The sequence below is a fragment of the Arvicanthis niloticus genome, chromosome 5 (genome assembly GCF_011762505.2).
Source record: "Arvicanthis niloticus isolate mArvNil1 chromosome 5, mArvNil1.pat.X, whole genome shotgun sequence".
NCBI classification, from domain to species: domain Eukaryota; kingdom Metazoa; phylum Chordata; class Mammalia; order Rodentia; family Muridae; genus Arvicanthis; species Arvicanthis niloticus.
Genome location: NC_047662.1, coordinates 35,367,507 through 35,379,384, shown reverse-complemented (window position 1 = coordinate 35,379,384; position 11,878 = coordinate 35,367,507). Strand labels below are relative to the sequence as shown.

At 52.2% G+C, this 11,878-nt stretch overlaps 1 protein-coding gene across 1 annotated transcript in view; it reads left to right on the top strand.

Moving 5' to 3' along the window:
- The first annotated feature begins 309 nt into the window (after positions 1 to 309).
- The window catches only part of Slc6a9 (solute carrier family 6 member 9), a 34,447-nt gene continuing 22,878 nt past the window's right edge, over positions 310 to 11,878 (top strand). The window contains exons 1-2 of the mRNA XM_034503845.2: positions 310 to 518; positions 8,144 to 8,260. Of these exons, the coding sequence (XP_034359736.1) occupies positions 8,231 to 8,260 (30 nt within the window). The 5' untranslated portion in view covers positions 310 to 518; positions 8,144 to 8,230. The remainder of the gene's footprint in view (positions 519 to 8,143; positions 8,261 to 11,878) is intronic.

Here is an 11,878-nt window from a genome sequence, read left to right as displayed (position 1 = left end):
AAGCGCCCCAGGCCTTTTGGCTTCATTCCAAGCCTAGCCCGAAGGGGAGGACATCTTCTTCCTCCAAGGGTCCCAACTGAAGGGTAGAGAGGCAAAGGAGATGGGAACTCCCTTGCGAAGCTCCACTCCCAGGGGTTCGTGAGGATCAATCATCTGAAAACTAGAGCCACTTGTAATCTTATTCCCTGGTAGGAGGAGCCTGAGTAGTCGGCACGCGGGAGGGAGGAGATGGGACCAGGGCGGGGGAGGGCGGCCAGGGGAGCCGCTCAGGGAGGGGAGGGACTTGGCTAGGTTTCTCAAGCCTTCTTCACTCTCCAAACTTTCACCAAACTCTTAGCCCCCGCCTCCCCGAAACCAAAACACAACAAGCTCTGGAGGAGCGGCGAGCAACGCGGCGGGGCGGGAGGACTGGCGGCTGCAGAGAGCCTCGGGAGGCTGATGCAACTTTCCCTTTAAGAAAGCCACCTGGGCGCACCGCGGTGCGGACCCAGCCAGCCTGGGCCGGGGGCTGCAGTATGGTAAGAGAGCTGGGGGAAGGGGACTTTGCGGCCCGTGCCCTGGTCTGTCCAGTCGTGGTTCTGGGCGTTTCTATGACCCTGGAAGGCTGAGCCCCAGAACCAGCGTTTGGATGTGTGTGTGGTGCGTGGATGCGATAGCGTTTGCTTGCGGGCATCTGTGGCGAAGAGTGTGAGTGCTCGCACTGGGATGTCTGTCTCGCCGCCAAGGTCTGGGTAGGTGCGTGAGTCTGTGTGTCATCGTTGTCACCAAGGAACTAAAGCAGGCGAGGGGGGGGTGATTTCGGAACTGGGGGGGAGCGCTGCGTACCGACGCCGGCTCGGTCGGGGGCGGCTGGTACGGGGCTGTGCGCGCAGCGCCGGAACCGAAGAGCGTCTTCGGTCTTTCTGGGGCGCCAGTGGGTCTGCCGCGGCCAGGAGCCGGCAGCGGGGTCTGTGTTCCGCGTGCAGCCTCTCGCCCCACCTCCTCTCCCAGCCGTCCTGGCTACCTATCTGTCCGCCCCAGCCGGCGGCCTTCCTAATCTGCCCGCCCACTCGCCCGCCGGGTGCCGGTTCCCGCGCGCCCGTGGTTCCTGGGAAGCAGCGAGGAAGAGCTCCTGCGCCCTCCGGTTCTCTTTTGTCCGCGGCTCGCGTGGCTGCAGCTTTGGGAGGGGACTGCGGGGCGGAGAGTGGTTTTGGGGGGCTGCTACTCTGGAGGAAAAAAAATCCACGCCCTGCCACTCAACCCTTCACTCTAGCCTTCCTTCTGGGCGCGCTTGGGGCGAGTACGGGCGGCCACAGGTGAGGCCTGGTTTCCCGCAGCTCCGGGGCGCCTGCCCCCAGCCTGTACCCCGCAGCAGGCAGCCACACACGAGCGGGAGCTGAGGCCAGCGAGCCGGGAGGGGGCTTGCCCGCAGACCCGGGAGGGGCCGAGGACGGACGGGGGCGGGGCAAGGGGGCGGAGACCTCGGCACCCCGGTACTTTTCCACCGCGGGGGGCGGGGCGGCATCCTCCACGCCAGCTGAGAGGCGCACACGTGGTGGCTGATGTAACGCCCGCCCCCCAACACACCTTGCACACTGATTAAAGCGAACCGGTCACATTTCGAGGAAGTGGGCACTCCGAGCGATGCCATGGCTCCAAAAGTGACCGCGCCCCACACCGCTAGCCTGTCCCGGGCCTCCAAGCCCTGGCCCGGCAGCTACTTAAAGGGGCCGCACCCCCTCTCGGGCCTGTTTTCCGTAGACCACGCCCCTCACCAATCACGCTTAAAGGAGCCGCGTACCACCCAGTGCTCTGACAGCTCCCTTACAAAGCTATTTCTCTCCCCCCCCCCCCCCCCCCCCCCCCCCGCTTTTGTATTTTGAGACAGAATTTCTCTGTGTAGCCCTGGGTATCCTGAAACTTAGTCTATAGACCAGGCTGGCCTTGAATTTAGAGATCTGCCTGCCTCTGCCTTCCAAGTGCTGGAATTAAAGGCATGTGCCACCACTGACTGGTACTCGTTCTATTTCTTAATTAAAGCAAGTCTGAGGCTGTGACCTCTAGAAGATTATGAGGGCAAAGAATGGGCAAAAAAAGAACACCTAAGAGGTTAGCGATATCCCCAAAGTGAGAGGCAAAAAGTTAGAGAGTAGGTGATAGAATTGATTAGGGAACAGTGGAGAATATTGAGCATGCCCAAGTGTTTCAGAGATCTCAGAGAAAACGCACCTTTACTCCTTATGTTCACCGGGACTACAGCAGTATAATTCTTAGGATACAGAAGAATCACACCTCTGCCCTGGCAGAGCTCTTCAGATAGATGGGGTGGGCAGAAGCAAGCACCCTGCACTTCGACCAGCATGCTGTATTGCGTCCTTGAGGGGTACAGTGGAGGGGTTCATGAAGATAATGGCATGGGGACTGGTTTCGATGTGGGTAGGCAGTGTACTGGTGAAAACTGGGGACCAGAGACCCTTACAGAGGGAACTGTTTCCTGAGCAAAGGTGGAGAAGCAGGAAGCCTCTGAGAAGGCTGAAGATTGCAGCAGGTAGCTGGCTTGGGGCCCCAAACAGGACGTTTTATGCACCCAGTACTGTCCTAACTCTCCTGTAGTAGTGAATAGGGACTGTGTCTCCTCCCTTCAAACTGTGAAGTACTTGAGGTTAGGGAGACCTGTTGCCTTCAGTTACTAGTGAGGGCTTGGTTTAGATAGACCTCTAAAATTGATCCACCTAGGGGCTGGAAAGATGGTTCAGTGGTTAAGAATGCATGCTGAGCCTGGCTGATCTTCCAGAAGGCCAAGGCCTAGTTCCCAGCACCAATGTCAGGAGGCTCACAATCACGTGTAACTTCAGCTTCAGGGACTGTGATGTCCTTTGTAGGCACTCCCTGACCTCTGTTCCACCCCTGTATTATGCATTCACACACATACATATAAATAAAAATAAACTGGGTGGTGGCAGCACTCAGGACTTTAATCCCAGTACTTGGGAGGCAGAGGCAAGCAGATCTCCTGAGTTTAAAGCCAGTGTGGTTCACAGAGCTAGCTCTAGAACAGTCAAGGATACACAAAGAAACCCTGTCTCAAAAAAAAAAAAATAAATAAAATAAAAAAATAAATAAAAAACAAAACAAAAAAAACAACCAAAAAACAAAACCCAAGATAAAAGAACAACCAAAAAAAATCTTTTTTTTTTTTTTTTTTTTTTTTTTTTTTTTTCTGAGACAGGGTTTCTCTGTGTAGCCCTGGCTATCCTGGAACTCACTCTGTAGACCAGGCTGGCCTCCAACTCAGAAATCCGACTGCCTCTGCCTCCCAAATGCTGGGATTAAAGGCGTGTGCTACCACTGCCCGGCAAAAAAAAAAAAAAAAATCTTAAAAAAAAAAAAAATGCCTGCATACTGCCCTTGCAGGGGACACAAAGATTCCCAGTGACCATGTTGTGGGGCTCATAACCACCTGTAACTCCAGCTAGAGGGGATCTGCTCCCTCTTCCCTGTATACACATAATTAAGACTGCAAATAGCATATAAGTTGGTCCACCTGGCTGCTTCCTGCTCACTAGAAAATCAGGAGCTTGAGCATGGGCACCTTTAGGAGGGAGCCAGTAGACCAGCACTACACTTGGTACCTTTGAAACCATAACCAAACCAAAGCCTTCCCTCTTTCAAGAAAATAAAAGGTGATCTGACAGTCCCATTTTGGGAAGAGGAAAGTCACAAGTACTAAAGGGCTCTGTGACCCCCTGTCCCTCAGCATCAGTCTTGGTGGCTCACAAACAGCCCAAAGCCCGTTTGTCCACTTCAGACCATCTCTCTTTAAACCTGCAGCATCTTGTCCCCGGAACTGCTACCAGCTTGCTCTCACTGCACCAACAGTTGGCATTCTTCTCTCACCACCTGCAGGAAGTCACTTCATCCCCACATTCCATCTCTCTATTGTCTAGATCCCCCTCCTCTCTGTCAGGGCTCATTCTGCTCCTTGGTCCTCATCGATGGTTTTCTTCCATAACTGCTTCAGCATTTTCTCATCGTTTTATCTAGAGCGATTCATATTCTCTCTCTGATCTTTTAAGTGTGTGTGTGTGTGTGCCACGAGCACGTACAGTGCCCAAAGAGACTAAGGCATCAGATCCCTGGGACTGGAGTTACAGATGGTTGTGAGCCACTTATGAGAAGCAAACTCCAGTCCTTTGAAGGAGTAGCCAGTGCTCTTCACCACTGGCCCATCTCTCTCCTCCCCCTCTTTTATTTTTTTTTTGTTTGTGTTTTGTTTGTTTTGTTTTGTTTTTTGAGACAGGGTGTCTTGGTGTAGCCCTGACTGTCCTGGAACTCACTCTGTAGACCAGGCTGGCCTCGAACTCAGAAATCCACATCCACCTGTCTCTGTCTTCTGAATGCTAGGATTAAAGGAATGCATCACCACACCTGGCTGTTCCCTTTATTTGTTTGTCTTGAGATAGGATCTTTCTATGTTACCCAAGCTAGTCTCATACTTGTGGGTGCAGATGACCCTACTTTCTCAGCTTCCTGGGGATCTGAGACTATAGGCGAGCGCTACCACACCCAAGGAGTGGTGCTTTCAAAATGCCCGTTCCAGCAACCCACTCTCCTCCAAGTTGTTCCACCTAAAAGCCTTTAATAGCTACCAGTGGCATCAGGACTCAGATGGACGTTCAGACCCCATCTTGTCCTGCTTATCTGTTCTGCCTTCCTCTTTGGCTACCAGAGCTTTGCCAGTTTCATTTTCTCCAGTCACCTCTGCCCTCTTCACTTCCTGCCCACTGCCAATTGTCCTTTTGCCCAGAGAAGCCTCACCTGCTGTGGAGTGCACACAGAGAGTTCCTCTAGCACATTGTTTATCCACATCTGTGATTACATAGTTTGACTCCCACTGCCTTCCCTGGGATGCAGGAAGGCGGAGAGACCTTTGTGTTCTTGGTGCCTAGCACAGGTCTGCCCAGAGCAGACCTGCAGTAACTGTATGTTAATAAATGAACGCAGCTGTTAAAATGCCCGCTAAGCAGTTCAGGCCAGTTACTGTTGGCTGTGTAAAACCCTGGGAGGGGATTGAAACTTTAGGGGTTTAAGAAGATGAACAGATGGAAAAGAAGGAAAATATGGAGAACTTGCCATAGACACAGAAATTAGGCAGAGACAACCCTACACCGCCCCCTCCCACTACTCATAGACACAGAAATTAGGCAGAGACAACCCTACACCGCCCCCTCCCACTAGTCTTAAGGGAATTAATTCTCAGCTGCATCCTCCAGACTGAGAATAGTCTGACTCAAAGAAGTCAGAAACCACTTAGAATCATACCTGGTGAGTACCTGAGGCCAGATCCAGCCCAAGCTGGATCCCAGAACTGCCATCTTCATTATGTTCTACAGTGACTGTGACCTGCTGCTGGTCAGTGTTACTCGTGTCTGGGTTGGAGCAGGTCTGGGGTTGGGGTTTTCCAGCTCTTCGGCACTTGATGAGGTGCCTGGCATAACGTAGGCAATTGCTGGGTACATTTCCCCCCCACCTCTCTCCATTGCTATGGCTCCAACCCAGGGCCCCAGCATGCCAATCAAGCACCTCCACTGCCCTCTACCCCTGGTTCTCCACTGATTCCTTTTGAACATCCAGATGTTCAGATGGATAGGGCCATTCCCTGGAAATGGTAAAGGCAGGAGAAGCAACAAAGCCTCATACCCCTCCGTTCTTCTAATGCAGATTAGGTAATCAGTCTTATCTTTGCTGGTGCACAAGCCACCGGAAGGCAGGGACTGCTCTGTAGTTGGTACACAGTGCTCCAGTGATTGGGTGTGATCACCGATGTCCGGTGTTAACAGTTCGCCCAAGCTTTCCAGACTAGGTGTTAGCCTCTCTGAGCATCTTCAACTATAAACCTCAAGTGTCAGAGTAGCCCAGTGAGAAGACTCTGTGGATGCAGACCAAAGACATTCTCAGTTTACTTTGATGCCCAGAGGACATGACTTCCAGCCCAGGAGGTGGATCATAACAGTATTGCCCGCCACAACTGCTATCATTTTTGTCACTATTGGTCCTTGGCAACTTTGGGATGTCAGGTCTACTTGCCAAAGGGTTGACTGATTGAGCAGGACAAAAGTATGATTGCCTTTTGAGGGGCACAGCCCTCTTGTGACTGTCACCAAAAGACCATAGCCAGGGGGATGACTTCTTTAAGTGAACACCTTTGAGAGGTGGAATCCAGCCGGAGGCACTGGCTGTTACTTCCCACCTTATCCCTGCCTAGGGAAGAGGAAACCAAGCCAGGACAAAGAACCTAATGAGTCAAGGGCTGATTTGTATAAGTAAACAGTGGCATACCTTTCCTTTGGACTTCTGTGACTTCCTGTGGGTGAGAGGTGGCCCTTGACAGGTGGCTATTGGTGAGCAAGTAACTCCGAATAGACCAGGCCCAGTGAAGGTTGAACCACCTACTCTACCTAACCCCAGGTTTTCCTCCCATGACTCGTTTGAGAGCTCTTACAAAGGTTAATCCCTTCTGAGACCTATTCTGTCCACATCTGGCATTGATGGTATGAGCTTCACCATGAGGCTCGATCTTCCTGGTTTCCCTTCCTCATCGCCAGCTCACCTGCCCGCCACCTGGTTCTTAGATGCTTCCTATACAATCCTAGGTTGGCAAGAACCTCATTCCAGGACCTCTGACTTACCAGGTCCCCCACAGTTTAGCTCAGCCCATACTTGTTAGCTGACCACTGTGCCAGGACCTAGACCCAGAAGAACAAAGGAAAGTCAGTTCCAAGCCCTCAGGTAACCACTGACTCAGGGCTGATAGGCTTCTAACCAAATGTATGTAACATGAGGTGATAAGAACCTAGTAAAGATTTGTACAAACCAGAAAGGAAGAAGACATATGCTTGTTCTCTGGGAGAAGCGTTGGGAGGGCCACAGAGAGGAGGCGGCATTCAAGCCCAGTGGTAAAGGACTTGCAAAGTTTCACTTGCAAAGTACCATTGGAGGGACAGTGTTGTAAAAGCAGGAAATGTGACTACATCTGGTGTGTCCTGTATGACCAGTGACACCGCCAAAAGCCCAGCCACCCTCCAGCCCAAGCTGAGTGGCACTAGGGTTGGAGGCCAGCATCATGGTTGCCTGACTGGGGAGAACTACTGAACGCACCCCCCCTCCTGGGGAAAGGTTTCAACCACTCACATAGATGATGAAGGACTTGGACCCCATCCCAGCTCTCTGTTCATTTTTTATCTTTTATAGGATTGGGCATCTGGAGAGTCAAAAATAGACCTTTGCCCATTGGGACAGGAAGCATGGAGAATAAGGGATCTGGGGGGAGGGCTGAGAAGGCAGTGAGGAAAGGGCTGAACCCCAGGGTCATTCAGAAGGGAGTTGGATCAGGAATGGCCTGGCAGAGGGAGTGGGTACAGAGAGAGGGACATTAGGTTCTTCTAGCTGGTGGTGTTGGTTACGTATCGTAAGAGTGTTATGTTAGAATCCAACCTCTGCTCAGACCACAGTGTCTGCAGAGGCCTCATTTCACAGATGCGCACAGGCTTATGCTGGAATACTGTGAATCCCTAGCTAACAGACATCCTGGGGCCAGGATCTCTCAGAGTTGGAAGTCCACTGTGGATATTGGTGCTGTATCACACTCCTTTCCCCATTGCCTGCCTCCTGCCTGGGAATGGCTTGGTCTGTGGAACCGACCCCATCTGTCCGCCATGCAGGTCTCTTCAGAGGCCCTGCCATTCTGTCTCTCTCTGGTGCCAGGACCTGAATTGTCTTCAGAGGCCCTGCCATTCCTTTCTGTGTATCTGTCCATGGCATTAGTAACTTTTCTGTTGTCTATTTTTGTTTGTTCATTTGGTTTTTTCCAAGGGCTTCTCTATGTAGCCCTGGCAGTCCTGGAACTCTCTCTGTAGAGCAGGCTGGACTCTAACTCACAGAATTCTGCCTGCCTCTGCCTCCGAGTGCTGAGATTAAGGGTGTGTGCAACCACTACCTGGCTTAATAACTTTTCTAATAAACTTATTAGTCCCTGGTGATCCCTCTCAGCCCTACTTACCCCCTCCCCCTAAAACAAAACAAAACTTCTTACATAGTACTTGTTCTGGAGCGCCCAGAGGGCCTGCCTGGTCTAGGTCCTTACCTCACTCTGTTTTCTCCACAGCTCTTGAGGCCTATTGTCTGAAAGGCACTGAACGCAAGAGTCTGCAAGTGTGGTCCAGATTTCCAGATCCCCCAACCCACTGCCACCATGGTAGGAAAAGGTGCCAAAGGGATGTTGGTGAGTACAGGGGCGAGGCTTTAGGGAGAAGGGGTACATAAACACTGCCCTGGGAAACGACCTACCAGCTGCTTGCCTTGACACAGGGGCCTAAGAGGTTCTACAGGGCCAAGGTTGGCAGTGCCAGGGCTGCCCCAGGCCTGGGCAGGCAGCCCCTTACTCAGCAGGTTAGACAGCACTGGGCTCCAAGCCTGCAACTGGGCAGGTTCTACCACAGACTCAGCAAAGAACTGCCAAGGAGCAGAGGCCATTTATCCCAATCCTGGTCATAAGAGGTACTCTAGAGTGGACACAGGTTGTCCTGCTGAGAGGACAGTAGAACACTTGTGATTACATCACATGCTCACCCAAGGCTGGGCATGCTCAGACCCTGTCCAGTTTCTCCTACCTGTCTGCAGCCTTCTCACTGCAGGAACTAACAGACGCCTTCCAAGGCCTGTCAGATGATTCCATTCCTCTGCATCTTCTGCCATAGCCCTTCCTTTGCTCCTGACCTTAGAGCTCAAGAAAGGGTTAAGTCCCTCCACACCCCACCTTTTTGAGATAGAGTCTTGCTGTATAGCTCTGGTGTCCTGAGACTCACTATGTGGGTGAGAGCTGCCTGCTTCTGCCTCCCAAACGCTAGGAGTAATGAGAGGTTCTGATTCTTTCTCCAGCCCTGTTCAGAACCTCACCAGTCCCTGACTCAGTCCCTCATGGCTGCTCTAAAGTGAGCCCCTGAACAGATGAAGATGCACAGCCATGCTTGGCCCTCGGTCAAGTTCTCAAGGAAGAAGTGAGGGCACTGGTGGATGGGCCGGGTGGGATTGAATGCAGAGCTAGAAGGAGGTTGCAGATCCAGATCCTATCCCAGGTCCTAGGTTGTATGTTTTCCTCCTTGAGATCTTGTTTCAAGGAGAAGCCAAAATGGGCAGTTTTTGAGGTGGACACCAGTGAGTGACAAAAGATAGTCCCTCCCTTAGCAGCCCCGGCCCGATCTGTGCCTTCTACTGACTTCTGTATGCAGTTAAAGGCTGGTTGGCTTGAGGTCTCTACTGAGCCCTCTCCAAATGAATTCTGTCTCTTACCAAAGATTTCTGTGATTCAAGGGCTCTGGTCTGGGGAAACAGATTGAGAAAGGTTCAAATCCTTTCTCTAGTTCTGTTCAAAGCCTTTAGACCCCAGCCCTTGACCCAGCCCCCTCGAGCCTGCTCTAAAGTGACCCAACCCACCCCCTGTTGGAAGTGTATCTGGGCCAATCTGAAATCAGGGTCTCAGGACATACACAGATGGAAAACCGCCCCACCTGCACACTCAATAGAGTGGATTCTGTCTTAAGACCCAAAGAGGACCTGACCTTTCCCTGAGAAGTCTTAGACTGTTGAAGGCCTAAGTGAGATGGTGTGGCTCTGCCTCCCCCTGCCATGGAGATTCTGAGCCAAGTGAAACCCTCTGAACATTCCATGGCTGCACTGTTTTTCTCTGGCATGACCCTGGAAAGGCTAGACAGACAGGAGAGATGGGGGTAGGGGGTGGGGTGCGTGGGCAGGACAGAGAAGCATGAATCACGAGGTCCTACAATCCCTGCCCTGGCTGAGCTTCCAGGACCCTGTCCTCTGCTGGCTAGCCAGACCAATCTGTCTGTGGGAGGGAATGCTGCCTTGGGACTCCCATTCCCAGTACTGGGATGTCTAGGATGTGCCTAAAGATAGCTGAGGCTTGCTTTCTTCTGTGCCCTCTGCCCTTTGGCTTCTACCCATTGCTGCCTGTGAGGCTCATAGCATCTGTCCCATGGGCACCCCCTGTGGATGCGTTTATTCCTGCCTCAGTTCAGTTCTGCTGATGACCTTGGCCTACTCTATTCTTGGGTCTGTTTGGAGCAGATGCTGCCTCTGTTCGGTGTTTGTCTCTAGGATACAGCCTCAGAGGTATACTGGGCAGCCGTCCCCTGCTAAGCCCCACTCTTCTCTCTAACCCGAGAGCTACGTTGGCACCTTTTGGGTGCTGTGTTTTCCTAAGGCCAAGGGGAATGGGCTGAGGGAGTTCCTTCCCAACAGGCTGTTCCTTGGGATGCCCAGGGAGGTTGAAAGAGGGTATTCGAATAAGATGATGGCCCTTGGATCTTTCTGGTTTTCTGGGGAAGTTTTGCTCTATTCGTGCCCTGCCATGTAGAGGATTGACAACCAGCATCCTACCACGGAGCCCTTGTTTCTGTCATCCTTTGTCTCAAGTCTGAGTGTGAGGAGCTTGACCTCTCAGGTCTCTTCTGTGTCATCCTTGGTACTTCTGCTTGGCCTCTGGAGCAGGTGTCCCATGGAGAAGCAAGTCACTTCCCGGCACGTGCCCAGGCCCACATGCTTGCTGCACGTGTTCCTCCCCCCACTTTCAGCCCAGATGGTCTCTGCCAGGCCAGCTCAGCTGCCTTCCTCACGGCTCAGTGGCTCCTAGAACAGGGCTGCAAGAGAACCCAGCTGGCCAGGGTGCCTCGAAGCAGGGGAGCAGCTGGGACGCTTGGGGCCACGGGGTGGATGAGGCAGTCTTTGCATGTAGACCTAGAGCCTCTGTACACGTGTGGGGCAGGGTTAGGTCTCCAAGGACAGGAGCTGGAGGAGGACAGCCTAAAATGAGTAACACAAGTACCCCCACCACCTCACTATCTCACGCTAAGTTTCCACGTCTGCCATCTTAGTCAGGTGAGCCTTACTTCGTCCCATGTCTTTAAACACACCGATTGCCTCTAACACTGGGAAGCTTCCCAGTCACTCTGATCCCAGGGTCCTTGGTGCCAGAGTTTCTAACTCCCAGAAGGCTCTGCAAGTGCCACAGGCCACCTGAGGCTGCCCCACCCTGACCTTATATTTTGGCATGAAGATTTGGGTACCTCCCATCTGCAGCATGCAGCATTTGTGCAGGTCCTGGCACACAGTGGGTACTGCTCACAAAGCCTAGGCTTGGCATTTAGCAAGTGCTCAACTAGTACAGGCTTGGCACATAATGGGAGATCACCAAGCAGAGATAGCTTAGCACATGTTAGACACTCCCTTGGTAAAGGGCCTGACAGGGTTGGGTATAAGTCTTAGCATGTAGCCAATGCCTAGCTAGTATAGACTTAGCATATATTGGATGTTCCCCTTAGCCCAGGGCCCACCACCCAGTGGGTGCTCATGCAGCATGGTGCTGGGTACGTGGTGGGTATTTCACCACATCTGGTCCTTTCCTAGAACAGGATTTGGCACATACAAGTTACTCGTGTAACTTGTAACACTGAAAGACCTTATACAATAGTTTACACAACATGAGCTGACACAGAGCTCTCAGTATTGGACACAGCACATAGTATGCACTTTTCTGACAGAACCAGGAGAGCACACAGTGGGTGCTTTCCTAGAACACACCCAGCACATACACATTCTTCAGGAGGCCCTGGACTTGGCAAACAGCAGATACTTGGCTACTGCAGGTCCTAGCATACAGCAAGTGCTTTCCTAACAGAGACTGCACACAGTGAGGTTTTTTTTTTTTTTTCAGTACACACCTGGATCACAATGTATTTCTTTCAACCTTACCTTTGGCACTTAGTGGGCACTCTACTGACATAGGCTGTGGCACACAGTACTTGCTTTCCTAGCATAGGAATTG